Source organism: Pseudonaja textilis, chromosome 2 (genome assembly GCF_049901715.1).
Source record: "Pseudonaja textilis isolate UNSWEBS1 chromosome 2, rPseTex1.2, whole genome shotgun sequence".
Taxonomy (NCBI): Eukaryota; Metazoa; Chordata; class Lepidosauria; order Squamata; family Elapidae; genus Pseudonaja; species Pseudonaja textilis.
Genome location: NC_141991.1, coordinates 144,848,246 through 144,865,722, shown reverse-complemented (window position 1 = coordinate 144,865,722; position 17,477 = coordinate 144,848,246). Strand labels below are relative to the sequence as shown.

At 43.5% G+C, this 17,477-nt stretch overlaps 2 protein-coding genes and 1 long non-coding RNA gene across 6 annotated transcripts in view; 1 reads left to right on the top strand and 2 right to left on the bottom strand.

Annotated features, from left to right (window-relative positions):
- PLP2 (proteolipid protein 2) overlaps window positions 1-1,514 on the bottom strand; it is a 19,174-nt gene extending 17,660 nt beyond the window's left edge. The window contains exon 1 of the mRNA XM_026711529.2: window positions 1,344-1,514. Within this exon, the coding sequence (XP_026567314.1) occupies window positions 1,344-1,433 (90 nt within the window). The 5' untranslated portion in view covers window positions 1,434-1,514. The remainder of the gene's footprint in view (window positions 1-1,343) is intronic.
- LOC148127144 (uncharacterized) lies at window positions 152-16,856 on the top strand. The gene is made up of 4 exons (XR_015741972.1): window positions 152-571; window positions 1,991-2,426; window positions 14,562-14,683; window positions 14,820-16,856. It is a non-coding gene; the product is annotated as an uncharacterized LOC148127144 (long non-coding RNA).
- Window positions 14,702-17,477, bottom strand: part of LOC113443271 (membrane-associated guanylate kinase, WW and PDZ domain-containing protein 3) — a 37,310-nt gene continuing 34,534 nt past the window's right edge. For all 4 annotated transcript variants that reach the window (XM_026711366.2, XM_087925722.1, XM_087925720.1 and 1 more), the window contains one exon: window positions 14,702-17,477. In XM_026711366.2, coding sequence (XP_026567151.2) covers window positions 16,984-17,477 — 494 coding nt within the window. In that variant the 3' untranslated portion in view covers window positions 14,702-16,983.

Genomic DNA, 17,477 nt, shown 5'->3' with positions numbered 1-17,477 from the left:
GCCCCACCTCCTTTCCCCAACCGGACGCTTTTCGACACGTGCTGGATTGCCGTTTGCAAGAGCGGGAAGGGGGAGGGAGGTGTAATCCAACGCAGCTCTAAAGGAACCGGGCCCGCCCCGTCGGATTGCTGGTAAATCGCCTGCACACATAACTCGAATGGAAACCGGACGGAGGGGGGGAGGTAGAATTGATTAACCGACAGCGGGGTCGGTGGGGAGAGAGGAGGGAAGGCAGAGTCCGAAAAGCGGGGAACTCCCCAGGCGCGCGCCGGTGAGTGGGATAAAACCGCTCTCCACGCCCGTTCCCGGGTTTTTCGTTTTTTGTTTGGCTTCGCTCCGGCCTGTTGCGCTCCCCGTTCCCTCTTAATTCCATACCCCACCCGCCCCTCCCGACTCCGCAGACTGAACCGGATAGCTTAACTCCTTCCTCCTCCGCTCCGTTTCCAACACCGCCCTCTTTGTAACTCTTCCCCTCGGTTTAAAAAGGAAAAAAAAAAGTTTCCTTCTCTCGCGCTAGGGCGTTTCCCGCTCGGCTCTCCGGAGTTTTCAAAGGCCCAACTTCGCCCTCGCGGTAAACAAAACTTGACAGAGCTTGGGGACTTCGGGGTGGGGAGGGGGGAAGACCGGCCCGAAAAGCAACCGCTTTCCCCCCCTCAGTTCTGCTGCCCCGCGCGGCGGGGAGCTTCCCCCAAGAGCGGCTCCTGACACCCCCCCCCCCCAAAAAAAGGCCCATCCGGCCAGCTGCTGCGGCTTGTTTTTTCCACCTTAGTAGAAAAAAAAAACTTTTTTTTGTGAGGGGTGGGAGAGGGAAGCAAAACGCAAACGCCCCTGGGCAGCCCGGAGGGGCATTTTAAACGAGATTCGCTCTGGAACCCCAGGAAGAAACTTCCCGCCTCCCACATTGGCGGACGAAGCTGGAGGGGCCACGCAACTGCTCTTCTGCGGTTGGGGGTGGCTTCTGTGCGGGAGGTTTCCTTTCCCCGTTTTTAACCGCTTCCTCCTCGGTTGCCGCAGAAGCCCCGCCGTTTCTCACCAGGGGCTGGAAGACCAAACGCTTTAGGGCGTAAAGTTGTTGCGGTTGTATGTGTGTGTGTGTGTCAATATGCCGACTCTAAACCGCTTAGAGAAGGCTGTAAAGCACCGTGAAGCGGTATAAAAGTGCGATTGCTATTTTTCACGTGCTAAGGGCAAATCAGTGCCACCGCCCTCCTCCCCGAAAGGAGCGAAAATCCACTCCGTCCCCCAACTCAGGGGCGGCCGTCCGTCGACTTTGCCCTCCCCCCACCCCATCCTTCTTGCCCCTCGCGGCTCGCTTCCCGCACCCTTCTGCGTTTCCCTCTTACTATTTCTGCGAAGAGTAACATGCCCCTTTGGGAGCGGATGAGGCTGGTAAATTGGTCCATGCACCCCTTGGAGGAACCGGACGACTCCATGGCAACGGCGGGATGCCCCTCTTTCGAAGGGGGGGACAAACGTCGAGTCGCTCTCCCTTTCTCTTGCGACTCCGGCAAACCAGCCTCCCGTCCGCGGAGCTGGGCGAGGGCGGGGAAGCCTGTGGGCGAGGTGTGGCTGCTGTCGAGCTGGGCACGGCTCGGGGTTGGATTTTTTTTTTACACAGCCGCGGCTCCTTTAAGGACAGCCGGAGACGGGAAGGCGGGCTGGCACTTAGTGAAAAGGCAAACCGAGGGCAGGAAAGAAGCGGCGGGGCGTGGAGTTACTGGCAGGATCCCGGTTCGAAAACTCTGGTTTTTGCGGCTTCCTCTGAATGCCTTTTGGAGAGCTTCTAGCTGCGAGGTCCCGGGTTTTGTAGGTGCATTTACTTTCCTTAGGAGACCTCCCCGATCCTCTTCCCACCTCTGGCACAGGTTAATTGCACGAGCGGATGAAACATCTAACAGGTTGAATGCTGTGTATTGCTCAGCTTTTAACCGCAGAAAAGAGAGGGTGACTAGCCATGTGCGATTTATGTTGCTAATTTTTTTCCCCCCAGACAGGACATCCATACATTTAAGAGATTGGCAAGCTGAAATTCCACAGATGCTGCCCCAGTTTAAGGGATGTGCATTGGCTAAGATGTCTCCAGCCTTCCCCTCTCCAGCTAACTCTCTCTACTTGTCACCCTTTTGGCCCTTTCATTCCAGCATCTTTTCTTTTGCTTTCTGTAAATTCTGTGAATAAATTGGGGTGTGTCTTGAAAGCAATCCTGTGGAGCATTTTGATTTCTATCAAGTTTCAGAAGACAGTAAGACAGAAATTCTGCTAAGAAAAATTACACTGCTTCCACATAGTTTGAATTCCACACATTCAAACTGAATCACACCACTGACCAAAACTTGTTAACTTGTTGAGGTTAACTTTGGAGATCCTCCTGTATATAAAAGATAATTGATTGGTGGCACTGCCTGTGTTTTCTGTTTTAATACCAGGTATTTGATACCAGCCATTGCCAGGTAGGGCTGAATGAAAATATACTCAGGAATTTGCTGCCAATCACTAGTGGTGCAATTGGTTTTATATTTGCACAGTATGTTTGTTTGTGGCTTGGGATGCTGCTTTGAATCATGACTTGGACTTGTGTCATACAGTGGCTTAGTAAAATAAGTCAAATATTAAGCAACCTATGAGTTGTTATGTTGGGAAAACAGACCTTATACTGTAAGACACTTCTGAATCTTACTATGATCATTGCTGGGGTGTGGGAGAGGAATCCGAGAGAGAAAATTAGACTTTTTTTTAAACCTTAGCTATTGACAAAGTTGGATTTAGTCATTAACTAAACAAGCTACAGCTTAAGGACTCAGACTGAAAGAGTCTTTGGAATTTCTGATTTGTCTTTCTCATCTGATGCTATAGTTTTATGGTTTCATTTATAAAAGTCTCCCTAAATGAAGCTTTTCTGTGTGGCTCACATAATCGTTATCAATTGATTAAGATAAGATACGTTTCTGTGTGCATTCACACCTATTCAAATTGGGCCCTTTTCCATCCTATCACGGTTTGTATTGCATTTTGGTGGCCTTCTTGCCAAGTTCAGCCAACAGAATTCTCTACTGGCTCTTGTCAAATGAAGCCTCTATAACTTCTCGTAGCTTGAAGTCTCACAGTGTTAACTGGTCCTTCTGCCCTGGCAGTTTCTTCTGCTTATCTATTTAAATTCATGTTTATTCCTGTTTCAAACAATGGCCAATACAAGGTAACAAGATAAAAGGTCCTTTGAGATGAGGTCCTTAGTTCCTGATAACTTCATTTTACTGGCACCTAAATGGAAATAATTTACTATTGCATTTGTATGATTTTTTTTTTGTACTCTGCAGAGTAGACTGATCTATCCTAGTCCTGAAATTATTTGGTGACCTCCCATCCATTCAGTGCAAGCAGATTCAGATAAAGAAAAAGACAATCATATTTGGAACAGAGGTGTCAGAATTTGATTACTTGAAGATTTCCCCTGTGTTTTGACAGATTAGGGAGAGGGAGAACTCTATTAAAAGCAGGAGTGTCCAACCTTGGCAACTGTAAGATTTGTGGGCTTCAGCTACCAGAATTCCCCAACCAGCCATGCTGTCTGTGGAATTCTAAGGAGTCTTAAAGTTGCCAAGCTTAGACATTCCTCATTTAAAGCATCTCCACAAAAGCAGAGCTTCTTTGAATCTGGCTGTCAATTCTATATTCTCCATCCTAGAAACCTCACTAAGTTTGGCTGAAAGCTTTGAAAAGTGTCATTTCTGCTCAAAGGTCCAAATTCCCAGTGCTCAGAAGCCACCCTATAAAAGAGATTGGCAGTGACTTCTATCTTGGGTCTCATCTCTAACAGCTCTTCCTGCACCCCACCCTTCGTTTGCTTGCTTGCAGTGCCATTCTCCCTGATCTGTTTCCTTTACCCTATCACAGCAAGTTTTTTTAAAAACCAACCATGGGTTTTTTTTTTAAGTAAACATTATTTGAGAAATTACCAATATTCAACAGGCTACATATATTGACATACTCAAAAGTTTAGGAAAACACAGTGCATGTAACATGATCATACGTAGGATTCTTTTGGCATGCTACGATTGTCAATGTTATAATTAGGTTCTATAACAGTTCCTTTGGCAACTGCCTGTTGGCAGATATTAATATTATTTGATGATGGGAGGATATATTTTTTCTAGGTGTCAAGTTCTTGCTGTTTAATATAGATAACCGGTCTTGATCGAGGCTTCTACCTGTTGGTACTTAACATCCAATCTATTCAAATAGGGTGGAGAGGTTTGACAATTGCCTGGCTTAACTTTCTTTCCTTGGACTGCAAACTAAAAGCAGTATGTGGCTTAAAGAAGATTTTAGCATCACCCATTTGTGAAGGCTTTGCAAAGTTTCATTGGAAGGAGATTTCACTACATGGAATAAAGCTGTCTGTTCAATCCTAGAATCCAGGAAAGCCCTAACTTGGAGCCTTGCCTTTTAGCCTTTGCTCCTCAACTTGTAGCTAGGAAGAAGGACTGTTACCCAACACAGAATTAAGTGTCTTTTTAAGATTATTTGATTTCAGCATTAGACTGCAGCCAGTTTGACTAATTGTCTGTGACAGAAGCAAAACAAACACTAGTTTGTCAGTTTGTAATTATTGTTATTTTTAAAAAACACTGACAGTTGCGATTATAGAAGTCTCAGTGGAATTCATCTATTGAGAAAAACTGATGTAGTCCTTTGATGTGGGTTTTGTCAAGCTTCCTCTTGCCTTATCTGTTTCTTGGCAACTGATGGGCTATCTTTTCTAACGTGCTTTTAAAAAATCTCCTGTGACACTTACATTATACAGGCAGACTTTTCCATACAATTTTATCTTTGTTCCAGCAAAACCTCCAGCTGCTTAATCTCTGTGTATTATACTGGTAGCTGTTCTTAGGAATAATCAGATGAGGAGGAACAGAGAAATAGATGGCAATTGAAGTACAGTTTTAAACTCAAAAGTACATTCTCTGAAATAATAATAAGGCTCCTCTATTCCTTGGGAAGCTGCTCGTCTGTAAGATATATGCCAGCTTCTCTTCACCATCAACAATACCTGGCCTTTTGTTTTATTTTGATCCTGTCTTGGACTATTGTACAGTACCAGATTTGGGCTAACAAACATTTGGATGACCACAAGAGGGCATCAAAGAACCAGGTTTTCTGTATTTCCTTTTTGTCCTCTAGTGATATCCCAACACTGATAGTCTAGATGTGGTTGTCCTACTTACACAAAGAGAAAAAGAATAAGTCAGCCACATAGTTTGTGAAGTGATATGCATTTGCATGTTTCTAGGGGAGTAAGATCATGGCATAGGAATATATACAACGCCTGCATTAAAAGTATGGATATAATGGCTGCTTGAAAAAACTGCCCAAGAGGACATCTGTGTAAGAATGAAAGAATTTGTAATGTTGGAGAATGTGCTTTTTATGATGTCTTCTCCAAAGGTCATTGTGCAGCTCATGTTGGCTGAAACTTCTCAGAGTTGTAGTTCCATGAGCCAGAAGGTTTGGGAAGACTCCCTTCAGAGCTGTCCCACATAAGGGAAATTAAGGTTATTTATTCCCTTCGGTCAAGGGGACCTTTACTTCTTATTCATCACACTGGTTGGGATCCCTGTCTGGTCATATTACAGCAGATAGGCACAGAACTGCAAAAGCTGACCAGAGGGCTTCAGGCACGCACCACATCCTGATTCCACCCCACCCCATCCCCGCCCCTTGCCTGCAGTAGCGAAAGACAAGAGAGTTCTGACAGGTGGTGGAGGAGTATGGTTAGCAGAGGACTGATTCAGTCATGTTCTTTACCTGGAATGTAGTGCCAAACTATGCAATGGGGCAGCAACATTTTATGATCTGAGAGTTGCAGTCCCCCTTTGAGTGTAGTGCTAAAGAATCACATTCCCCAAAAGTGGAAAGGACAGATGAAAAAAATAAATAAAAGCAGAGCTGAGTCCAGAAATACCACCATGAAATTCCAGATTTGGTGCTTTCAAGGCATACATTAAATGTATTGTGATAGTTTGTAAAAGCATTCTGGGAAAGCCATAGCATAGTGTAGCACAATATGTGAACCCAGTGATTGGTTTGTGCATTACAGGCAGTATTACATGATAAGATGCCGAGAACTTTAGAATGATTTAATATCAGAACAGAACAGAACAGAATGCAGTAGAATAGAGTAGCTTTATTGTCCAAGTGTGATTAGACCACAAGGAATTAGTTTCCAGGGCAGTAGCTCTAGGTGTACATGCAAAGCAACAGAATCATTATCATCATCACACCAGTGAGAGGGCAGGATAAAGAAGAAGTGGTAATATTACAGTCATACAACTGTGTTCTGTCTCACCTTTCTTCTTTCCCCAAAGGTGAAAGAGTACAAACTCACACAAACACAGGCAGGCAGGCTGGCTCGGACTTCACAGAGTTAATTCTTTGGAACTGATAACATCCTTGGCATTCCAACACGCTCTGCCTGCCAAGTCCGAACTGATAACAAGTAAAAAGCTACTTATAGAAAATTACAAGGCAGACCATAAAAATCATTCCCAAAGAAAACCTGAAGTAAGATCAAACTTTGTCCCATACAAAGTTCCAGCCGACAACACACCCACTTTTATCCCCTATGGGGTGTGGCTCAATGACTTAGCTCATTCTCTGACCCTCCCACGCCTCCTACGTTGCTGCTCACGTTTCTCCCTACGACGCTGCCTAGGATCAAGCCAACATTCTTCCTCTTGACTCCCTGTCAGGCGCTACTCCGATATGCCTTCCTCCTGATTAATCTCAGGCTGTTCCTCTCGGTTGTCTGATGAAACCTGAGGCCTTATCAGGGAGGAAGGCATTGCCAGAGAGGAAGGTCCTGGGGAGGAAGGCATTCCCACTTCTTCCTCCTCATCTTCCGAGTCCTCTTCCTCTAGCAGCACAGGCTCGGGAATCGGAGCCACAACACTACTGTATACAGGCAGTACTGTGAGAATTAGGCGTTCAGCAGACAGATGGCGTGAGGGGAAAAACTGTCTCTGTGTCTACTTGTTTTGGCATGCAGTGCCCTGTAGAGCCACTCCAAGGGAAGGACTGAAAGAGTTTATGTCCAGGATGTTAGGAATTTGTAGATATTTTCTCAGCCCTCTTTCTAACCCATGCAATATACTGTATAGATCTATTATTGTGAAGGCAGGCTGGTTGTTTGGGTTCTTTCTGCAATCTTAACTGTCTGAAAGGAAATAGAAAGGGTTCCCTCTTTCTGACTTTTTTTTTTCATCCTAAAGTATTCCAGATGTTCTGAATTACTATTACTATCATTCCCAGCAAGCATGCTGGCTGGAAATGATAACACCATAATCCAACATCTTCAGAAGGCATCAGGTTCAGCAGGATTGCTGTGTTCGGTAGCTTATTGCCAAACAAACCTGGATTCACATCCTGGGATTGCAGGTGGCTCCCAACATTCTTGCCAAGGTTATATTGAAACAAGGGAGAAATGCAAGGCATGTTCCTGCTTGCCAGTTGCAGAGGACATGAAAGTAGAATAACACAGAGAGAAGGTGCAAGAGCTTTGAAATATCTAAGTATAGGAAAAGTTACTAGAAAAAAATCTCTTGAATCTTCAAGGACTGATTTATACAACCAAACTGGAAGGATGAAAATATCAGTATAATGAAGCTGGGCTTAGCTGTACTGAATAAAAAGACTGGCAGGTTTCTATTCTAATCAGCACCTAACTGCCAGAAGTAAATGACACACCATGTGAGCTGTGATATTAGAAGCAATATTAATTTGTTTTCTGCCTGCAGATTTCAAATATAATTTCTTCCAATTTTAGGGTGAATGATCTGACTCCTTTAAAGCCGCCAAATTATTTTAGCACTGGAGGCAGATCTCCCCGATATGCTAAATAACTAAATCGCTGTCCCAAATTTACTGCCCGAGGCAGATACCTTACCTTATGGTAAGGCTAGCCTTGCCCTAAGGCAGGGGTCGCCAACCTTTTGGACCTCAGGGACCACCAAACTCATAATTTTAGATCCCAGGGACCACTAACTGGTTCTGTGGGCGTGGCCTAATTTGTGAGTGTGGCTTGGTGGTCGTGACTGGCTGGGCATAGCTTGTATGTAAATATTATAAATACTTATATAAATATTGATTTTTTTATAAAAAAGAGCAACTTTTACCCAAAATCAGGCAAAGCAGGCAGATTGAGTTGCTCACAGAATCAGATTCATTCAGAGATCTATCTGCCATTGGCTAGCTCAGTCTGTCACATAAAATTTGCTTGCAAGCAAACTCACAAAATTAATTCACAACACACCATGTATGTAAATATTGAATTTTTTATAAAAAAAAGCAACTTTTACCCAAAATCAAGCAAAGCAGGCAGATTGAGTTGCTCACAGAATCATTCAGTGATCTATCTATCTGCCATTGGCTAGCTCAGTCTCTCAAATTTGCTTGCCGTGAATCTGCACTGAATTTGCTTGCAAGCAAACCTTCAGTCCTAAGGGAGGTTCGGCTTCTGCTTTAAAAGTAGAGCCGAAGATCTAAAGACTAGCTAGAAAGCAAGAAATCCAACCATTTCCCACTTCCTAGCTAATCTAAATCTCCCGGCACAGCAGAACAGATGATGGTCGGAAAAAGGAAAAATAGAAATTTAGCAGGCAAGTTTGCCAGGTAAGGAGTGAGTGGGCGGGAAGGGTTCCCATGGGACATGTGGGCTGCGCAGCCATGTGTTTCTGCGCAGCCTGGATTAATTGCTTTGGAGGGGTGCTCTGAGGGTGAGATTTCTCTGCGGCCCACCAAAATTTTCTCATGGCCCACCAGTGGACCGCAGCCCACCAGTTAGTGACCGCTGCCCTAAGGTACCCTCTCTATTCTCAGCAATCTGTGGATTGGGGGGATGGATTTGATCTAGCAACTTCTCTCTCTGCTTAGCACTGTCAGCTGCATTTAAGAGACAGCCTCCCTTTTTAAGAATTGAGATGGAATATTTCTAAAAGATTGTAAAGAGATCTCTCCAATTGGAAATGAAAGAGGTGCATTAGGATAGGATTGGCGTAGGCTTGTAAAGAAGTGGGGCAGAAGAGTTTTCATATAGTTTTCTACATGGAAATGTTTCTCCAAAGGAAAGGAAGTCAAAGAGAAGTTACAGATCAGCAGTTAATAGCATTGGGATGAGGCACATCTCCTGATGCTGCTGAAACACAACTCTAAAATAGTACTGGCCTGTTGTAAAGCAGCAACCTTTAAGGGACCAGCCCTTGGCAGACAGGAAGTCCCCCAAAGGTCTGCGGAGCCTAGAAGAAGGGGGAAATGATTGGCACCAGAGGGACAACAACAAAAGTAGAAGAAGACAAAGAAGAGGGAGGAGGGTTGTTGAGAAGATAAATTACTCAAGGATTAATTTAAGGAAGTGTTTCAGGAAGTTTTTGTTTCTTTTGTAAATGTACAGTTACAGATAGTGCTCAGCTTATGACTACAATTCAGCCCAACATTTGCATTGCTAAGCAAGACAGTTAAGTGAATTTTGCCTCATTTTACAATCTTTCTTGACACAGTTGTTAAGTGAATCACTGCATTTGTTAAATTAGTAATATGGTTAAGTGAACCTGGCTTCCCCATTGACTTTGCTAGTCAGAAGGCCTAGCAAAAGGTGACCTTGGGACACTGCAACCGTCATAAATATGAACTATTTCTGAATTTCGTTCACGTGACCATGGGGATGCTGCAAACAGTTGTGTGAAAAATGGTCGTAAATCACTTTTTTCAGTGTCGTTCTAACTTCAAATTGTCACTAAATGAACTGTTGTAAGTTGAGGATTACTTGTAGTTATCACTTGCAAACTACAACTGAAAAACCATTGTAATTGCTGGCTGAATATAAAGACAGACAGACAGACAAACTCTACAAAGGCTTCCATACAAAGTTTCTTTATTGGGTCACAAGGAATCCTCAAAGTGTAACTCACGGTTATGTCAAGATCCATCTAATGTCCAATTCTTTGCACAGTTGACTTCACAGTGTAAAATTATGTGATCTTCATCCCATAATGATGGAGCAAAGGGTGAGACACCAGCACGGGGCTGGGGTCCAAACAAGAGTAAAGGAAACTCTCCCAACTCAACCAAGGGTCAATTCAGTGACCAATCAGGATGACAGATGTGACCACATGACATGAACTACATTTCCCATGATGCATTAACTACATTTACCATGAGGCATTCCCTTAAGGGGACAGCTCCCAATTCCTACTTAACTATCCCAATTCCCAATTAACTATTATACTGTCTGGACAGCACAACCATGCAGCATGTTGTGTTCTCACAGCATACTTATTCATGGTCAATGGAAGTCAAGTTTATTCAGTTAAGATCATTTCCTGGACTTCTCCAGTGCACTGAATCATAAAATAATATAACCAGCATGCTGAATTACAGTATGGTTGGCTAGTTGATAGTTCAATGCATTGTACAAACTCAGTTTATTAATAGGAATAGCCAACACCCTAGATGATAGGCTCAAGATCCAGATGGATCTTTATAGATTTGAATACTGGGCCCCATCTAACAAAATGAAATTCAGTGTAGAGAAAAGTAAAGTCTTACACTTAAGCAAGAAAACAAAAGTACACATAGACCGGGTGAAACCAGGATTAATAGCAGTAACTGAGAGGGATCTTGGAGTCTTAGTGGACAACCAATTAATTATGAGCCAACCGTGTGCAGCAGCCACCAGAAAAGCCAATGCAATCCTAAATTGCATTAACAGGCATACAGTTGAGATCAAGAGTGGTACTAATACCACTATAAAGCCTTAGTAAGACCACACCTAGAATACTGCATCCAGTTTTGGTCACCACACTATAAAAAAGACTCTAGATACTGAGACTCTAGAAAGAGTGCAGAGAAGAGCAACCAAGATGATTAGGGGATTGGAGGCTAAAACATGAACGGTTACAGAAATTGGGCATGGCTAGTCTGGTGAAGAGAAGGGACCAGGAGATAGCAGTGTTCCAATATTTGAGGGGGTTGCAAAATGGTGTAGGGTTTCCTGCTTGGGTATGGGATTGGACTAGAAGATCTACAAGGTTCCTTCCAACTCTATTAATCTGTTAAATTACTACATATGCCAGTCACCACTGCCGTGAATCCTGAATAGTCACACGCCAGTTGACGAAGGTTTCACTCCCTTTGTAAGAGGACAGTGCTGTTGACATGTAATGTAGTGCCTTTTGTAAAATTTCCTCCAACTGCAAATGTTCAAATAGGGCAGAAGGGGACAAATGATTTCAAGATAGACATGCTTCCAAAAGCAGCTGGTCTGTTCATTCTATATCAGAGTCCTGTAGCTCCTGGCATTCCGAAAGTACTTATTTGTAGCTCACCCACAGATTTCAACAGTAATTTACAGGCTTTGGACAGGATCAAAGAGATTACTGGACTGTCCTTAAAAGAGCTGTAGATTATTGCTGGAGACCAGCCAGGATGACAAGCGTTTGTCAAAGCAGTCCGAGAGTTGAGCGTGTTTTGATGGCATCTAACTAATTTGTGGTAACCACAGCCCTAAGACAGGGGGTACATAAATGTAGAGGGGAGTTTGGGAGAGCAAGTTGAGCCCTCCAACTTTTAACTTTCTGGGTCCAGCCCAGCTATTAGAGAGTAGCACTGGTGGGCTAAACTGGACTCTTGGAGAAACAAGAGTTTCTCTTTAATGCTTTTTTAAAAAGAGGGAAATGTTTGTGCTTGGCATGTTTTTTTTTTTTTTTACTACGCCATGTGTTGGTTATATGCTGTTTTGTTTTGTAATTCACAGCATGCTCGAAATGACCTAACTTCCATGCCCATTTTTGGCTTTAAACCCGAGCTCCCAAATCCAATAGCTATGTTTAATATAACCTGGCAAAGAGCAAGGACAACCTTCATACAGCAACCTGATTCATACAGCATGTGGCAAAAAATGGCTGTATGGTACCAATACTTTGAACTATAAAATTCCATAGCTCACTTTAGCTTAGTTGGACATGTTTTGATCAGATCAGAATCTGTTCAACTCACTAACACAAACATATTTTGGATAAGTAAGCCACAGAGCTATAGATCCTTGACAAAAAGAAGCTATAACAGGGATAACAACTCTTGCCTCACTAGTTGTGAGGCACCCGTATGTCCAATTAAATGCAGCCTCTAAAGATTAATGGACTGATACTTGAATTGGTTAAAAGGTGTTAATTAAATCAATTCAATAATATATCTTTCTTTAAAATGGGTTATATCTGCCTATTATAATCTTTCCTATCATATTTTGAATAGAATCATTTGAAGCCCAAGCAACAATGTTTACTTTGGAATATTCACTTATCATTTATCGTGCAAGATAAATTCTCCATTTATTTCAGCTCAATTCTTGGAAATCCATGCAATTTCTCCTGATGTGACCTTATTGTAGTGATTGAGCATTATCTTCTAAGATGCTTTTTAACTTCCCAGTTTAATTTGCAGCTTTGAGAGTTCTAGACTGTGTCTCCATCCCAATAGGGCCGAAGTGTGATGGTTTGTGGGAATGACCTTGGAAGATAGGAGGAAAAGGTGCAAGAGGTATCTCAGTCCCTAGAAGGAAAAGGAGTATGGGGAGCATTTCAGAAGGGACTCTCCCTAGTTTTCCAGAGAATAGGAAAGGATTCTATTCTAGGGAGATTCTGTTAAAGTAACCTTACAAAAAAAGATAAAGAGCTAGTATTCATTGTTGTGCTTATTTGGATTTTCCACAAGACAAATAGGCAAAACCAGCCAGGTGATGTCACTTGTTGAGACCATTTGCTCGACAGCCTTCTTAAAAGGGCAAGTTGTAAGAATGACGGCAGTAGAACTGTATCCATCAAGAATCGACATCCGCAAAGAGCTTTGAGGCGACACTCCCTTTAGCTCTCTTTCAGAAATTCTCCTGGCTGGGGACCAGAGTTTCCTGAAATGTACACATTGCCCCCACCCTTCATGTAAATCTATGCTGGATGAACCAATCTGTGGTGTGGCAGGCTGAAGACTTTCTCATTAACAAATCCACCAGCCAGGACGTTCTCAGTATTGGGGCTTGAAATAGCAGATCGACTGCTTTCATAAGATTTACTGTTGGTGAAATATACCAGCTGAAGTTACAACATGAAATTTGCCTTCCACTACATCTCAGGAACAGCAATTTGGGCAAAGCTGTTATAAAGTAATACATGATTCAAAACTCAATCAGTACAATCACTTCAGAATCTGGGAAGATCCTTTCTAATTATAACTTCTCTGGAAATTGTGGTTGCTTACTTCATTGGCACCTCACGTTGTTGACTTCATTCTAGAAGGTCCACCCATAGAAGCGTATGAAGCAACTCTCAGGCTTCCACATTTTTATGAGTAACTTAGTGAAGCAAATTTCCTGGGGAAATGTTTTTGTTTTGAGAGCTGCATGGAGGTATATTAGTTGCTTTTTCCCTCTGGTTAAATTTCCTTCTAATCCAGTGAATAAACACCCAGAGCCTTCATTCCCCCATGGATTACCCATGGCATTGAGTTCTGCAGCAAAAGAGAAGAATGCCAAGAACTCAAAAGTGTTCCCATGAGGCCAGGAAGATAAAATAATCTGCCAACTGCCAGCCACTGAAAGCTAAGTTAATAATTGCACATGCATACTCCCAGGGGAAGGAAACTCTTTATTTGCATAGGGCAGCAAAGGAAAGAACCACCTGTTAGCCCTATGGATATAAATTGGTTCTTAGGCCTTACAGCTGGGCTCTGAGTTAAAGGTCAGTCTCCAAAGCTGTGAGAGCAAACACAATTCCATCTCTCCCTAAAGAAAGGCATCTCGGCACTCCAGAATCTTGACTGGGTAGGTTTTGTTATACAGGGATAGAGGCAAATCTTCAGGATGCATCTGTACACCAATTCTGCTGCCTAGAGTTTGTGCCAAGACTTTGCAATGTGTATGTCCAGGTTATAAAGTAAGGCCTTCAGGCGAATTAGTAAGGTATTTTTTATTGTGCTTGGTGCATTTTGCTTCTATTGAGAACAGGTGAAGAATTGTGCAGGCAGAAGCTCCATCCATCGTTATTTGAAATTCTGTACATGACTGCCCTTTCACCATTGTCCATGTCTGTAGGTTTAGACTCTAGGGTCCACTTTACAGTTTCAAGGACTGGGCTTCTGCACTTTTTTTTGGAAACAGAACAGGTAGTAGCAAGATGCTGTCTGTTTCTACACTGTGATAGTGTAGAAATCTTGGGAAATGGTTACCTCAACGTATAGAATGAATTCAAACCTTCATTCATTTCATTTTCATTAAGCAGAAAAATTCATTTTCATCAAGCAGAAAAATTAACGCAGTAGGCATCCAGATAGGATGCTTGTGTGCACAGGAGTCCCAGTCAACCTGAATCATCCAGAAATCTATGCAGCAAAGCAGCTTTCTATGAACATAATGTAGACGTACATTCCCCCGTGCAGCGGGATCAATTGTGCCAAGATGGAAATGCCTGTTCCCATTAGTTAACTGAATGCTGAAGAATTATATTTTCTTTTCGTCTGTGCAGGACATCTCATCCATTTGGCCGCATCCAGGCCAATGCTACAAGTTCACTAGAAGCAAGTACTGTTTTTCAAACTTTAAAAAGAATGTTTGCTGATTCAGAACATACAGCTTGTGGAAGCAAAAGTAAGCCAACAAAAACACTTTTAAAAATCAGAATCTTTTAATGTATAATAATTATAAGATTTACTTTTAAAAAATAATTTGCTTTCCATAACGACACTGCACTAAAGCTGCTTCCTCACTGTCTTTCCATCTCCAGTTAAAAAGCCAAAAAGGCACCTGCAGAATTACTTAGAAACCCTGACCCTGTTTGACCCTGTCAAGTCACTTGTGTGTCTACAACCAGCAGAAGAACCAGCTTCAATGTTTCATTCCAGAACTTCTAAGGATGGGCAAACCGAGCCCATGTTGTTCATTATTTGACTCTGGGTGAATTTTCAGACTCGTCCTTCATCAAAACAGCCAACTTCTGTAAATGCACCACAGAATCCGACCGTGTTGGGGTTGAGGGATGTGGTTTCCCTCCAGGTTTGTAAACTAGCATTTCTTTGCACAGGAAATGTGGGTGGCAGTATTGCACGATAGCTAGCTTCAGAAACCTTGCATGGTATGCCTTCTGAATGCAATTTGATTGAGTTCTTAGATGCCTCGTGGCTTTGGCATGCAAAGCAACATGGATCTGCATGTACCCATGAGTGATTCCTGAACTTTGTGAAGCACAAGCCCAGCCAGAATGTTCATCTATATGCATCTTGCAGACACATGCACATTTCACATTGGATCATGTTTGCACGCTACATGCAATGCACATGATATCTCCCACATCCCAAGAAAGAAAGAGCACAAGGCAGAATTGTATGCCTGCATGTCTAAAGCTTGGGCCAACATCCGACCTCCTCAGTACGCTGCAATGAGTCTTCTACGTCAAGGGAAGGAACTGAGTGGTGAACAATAGAACTGATGAGAAGCAAAGGACTGTCAATCAAGTAATTTAGATCAAAACTTTTTTTTTTCTTGCTTTTACTGACACTGCACTTCCTGCTCAGGAGATGTTAGAGATGCTTTGTCTAACTTCCTCTTGCCACAATCCTTTGCCAAGAAAAACTCCACACCTGCTATGCCTTTTTAGCACGGAAACCCACAACAGACAAAAGCCGAACAAACCAGGCTGACTAACAGGGCCATGGTGCCCCTATGACTGGTTGAGGCATGCTGAAAACTGCCTGCTGGCTGGCAGTCAAGCCAGAGGGGTACAGGCTGGTATGAATCCCCTCCAGCACCACAAAGTTTGCTTTATGCACACAGGAAGTTTCATGCTCATTCATTTGGCCATGGCTGCCTCTAGCGGAGTAGAGATCATAACTGCCTTCTGGGAGGCCAAGGAGAAAAAGATACCCCGGCCTATGTAGTTCTCAGCTTGAGTGACCAGTGGAGCAGAATGGACAAAGAGGATTGTAGGTCACCGCAGCAAAGAGTGATTGTGCTAAATTGGACGGAGAGAGGGTGGGTGGATGGTGAGGGCAGCAGCAGCAGCCCTTCTACCACATGATCATGAAAGATAAAGGGAGGGAAGGACACATGAACAGTGATCTTCAATGCTCCAGAGAAGCCTTCCTTTACTGGTGCTTGCTAGGTGTTTAAAAGTTCCTACTTCTAGAATTCCCCAACGTTAGGAATTCTCATGTTCTGACACATTTGCAAAATACCAGGTTAGGTAAGGCTGCTCCACAGACTTCCTGAGAAATCAGAAAATGATTAATCAGTGAAAATTAATATGCAGCAGCAAAAATTCGTACAAAATATCCACCGACTCAGCTTTCTTCCAGAAGGGCATGTTCGTAGGATAGAGGAACCCTTAAGACCAGCTCCATGTAAATTCACTGAAATGGACATTGGAATCCCTGTAGGCTGCAGAATATTCTGCAGACATTCCAAATCCACCTTGGGCAGAACAAAATGAGCAATAATAATGCTCCACAGGCCGATAGTGATCTTCTTTCTCATTGGAAAAACTCCTGATAAGCCTCAGGAGCCCAGGGTTTCTACAAATGTCATTTCAAAAGCACTGGCTTTAGAAAGCTGCAGACCACAACGGATTGGAAATTGTAGCAAAGGAAACACCATCACAGTTCTTGGGAAAAGGGAAATGGCGGCCAGAGAATTGAAAATTCTGCTGCCCAATTCCAGGAGAACTGCACAAAGTGGCTTCTGAAAGCTATCATTGCATAGTGTGGTTGTGAGGAAATGGGATGGGGAGAGCAAAATGAAAAAAAAAATGCCTTTGCATAGTGTGAGTGGAGGAGAAGACCCTGAACAAAAACAAACACTGGAAAGGAGAATATGGCCTAATCCAGATGGAGATGGCCAGTGCCACTAACCATTGCCAGGCACTGTGTAGTTCTTAACATGATTGTACGCTTGGCTTAACTCCGCCTCTTTACCTCCATGCCCTTCCCTCTCCCCGGGTTGCCCTTTTGTACTTCTTCCTCTCCTTGGCCCATACAGACCCCCCAGAGGGCCCGGGACAATCGTTCCTTACTGGGTACTAGCCAAGGCCCAGGGACCAAGTCTGACCGCAATTTCCTGCTAGGCCGGGGAGAAAGTAGCCTGCGGCTGTCACTCTCGCTCTCCCCATTTGTTCCCTGCTTATGAGGCCTCCAACCCTGTTCTCTGTCCTCTTCTTCCTCTCCCTGAGCCTTGCTGGAGGTCTGGTGCAACTGGCCAGACTGGTGGGCTTTAGGGAGCTGCTGCCTGACGTTGCAGAGTGCTGCTTCTCTGTCATCTCCATCGCCAAGGTTCTGTCCCACATGCTGGGAGACCATGGACCGGTTTGGTTTCCTGTGCCGGTGCCTGGCTTTGTCCTCAGCCTCTAGCACCTGCTGCTGTGTCTTGGCGGAGCTCTGGCTGAACACACGAT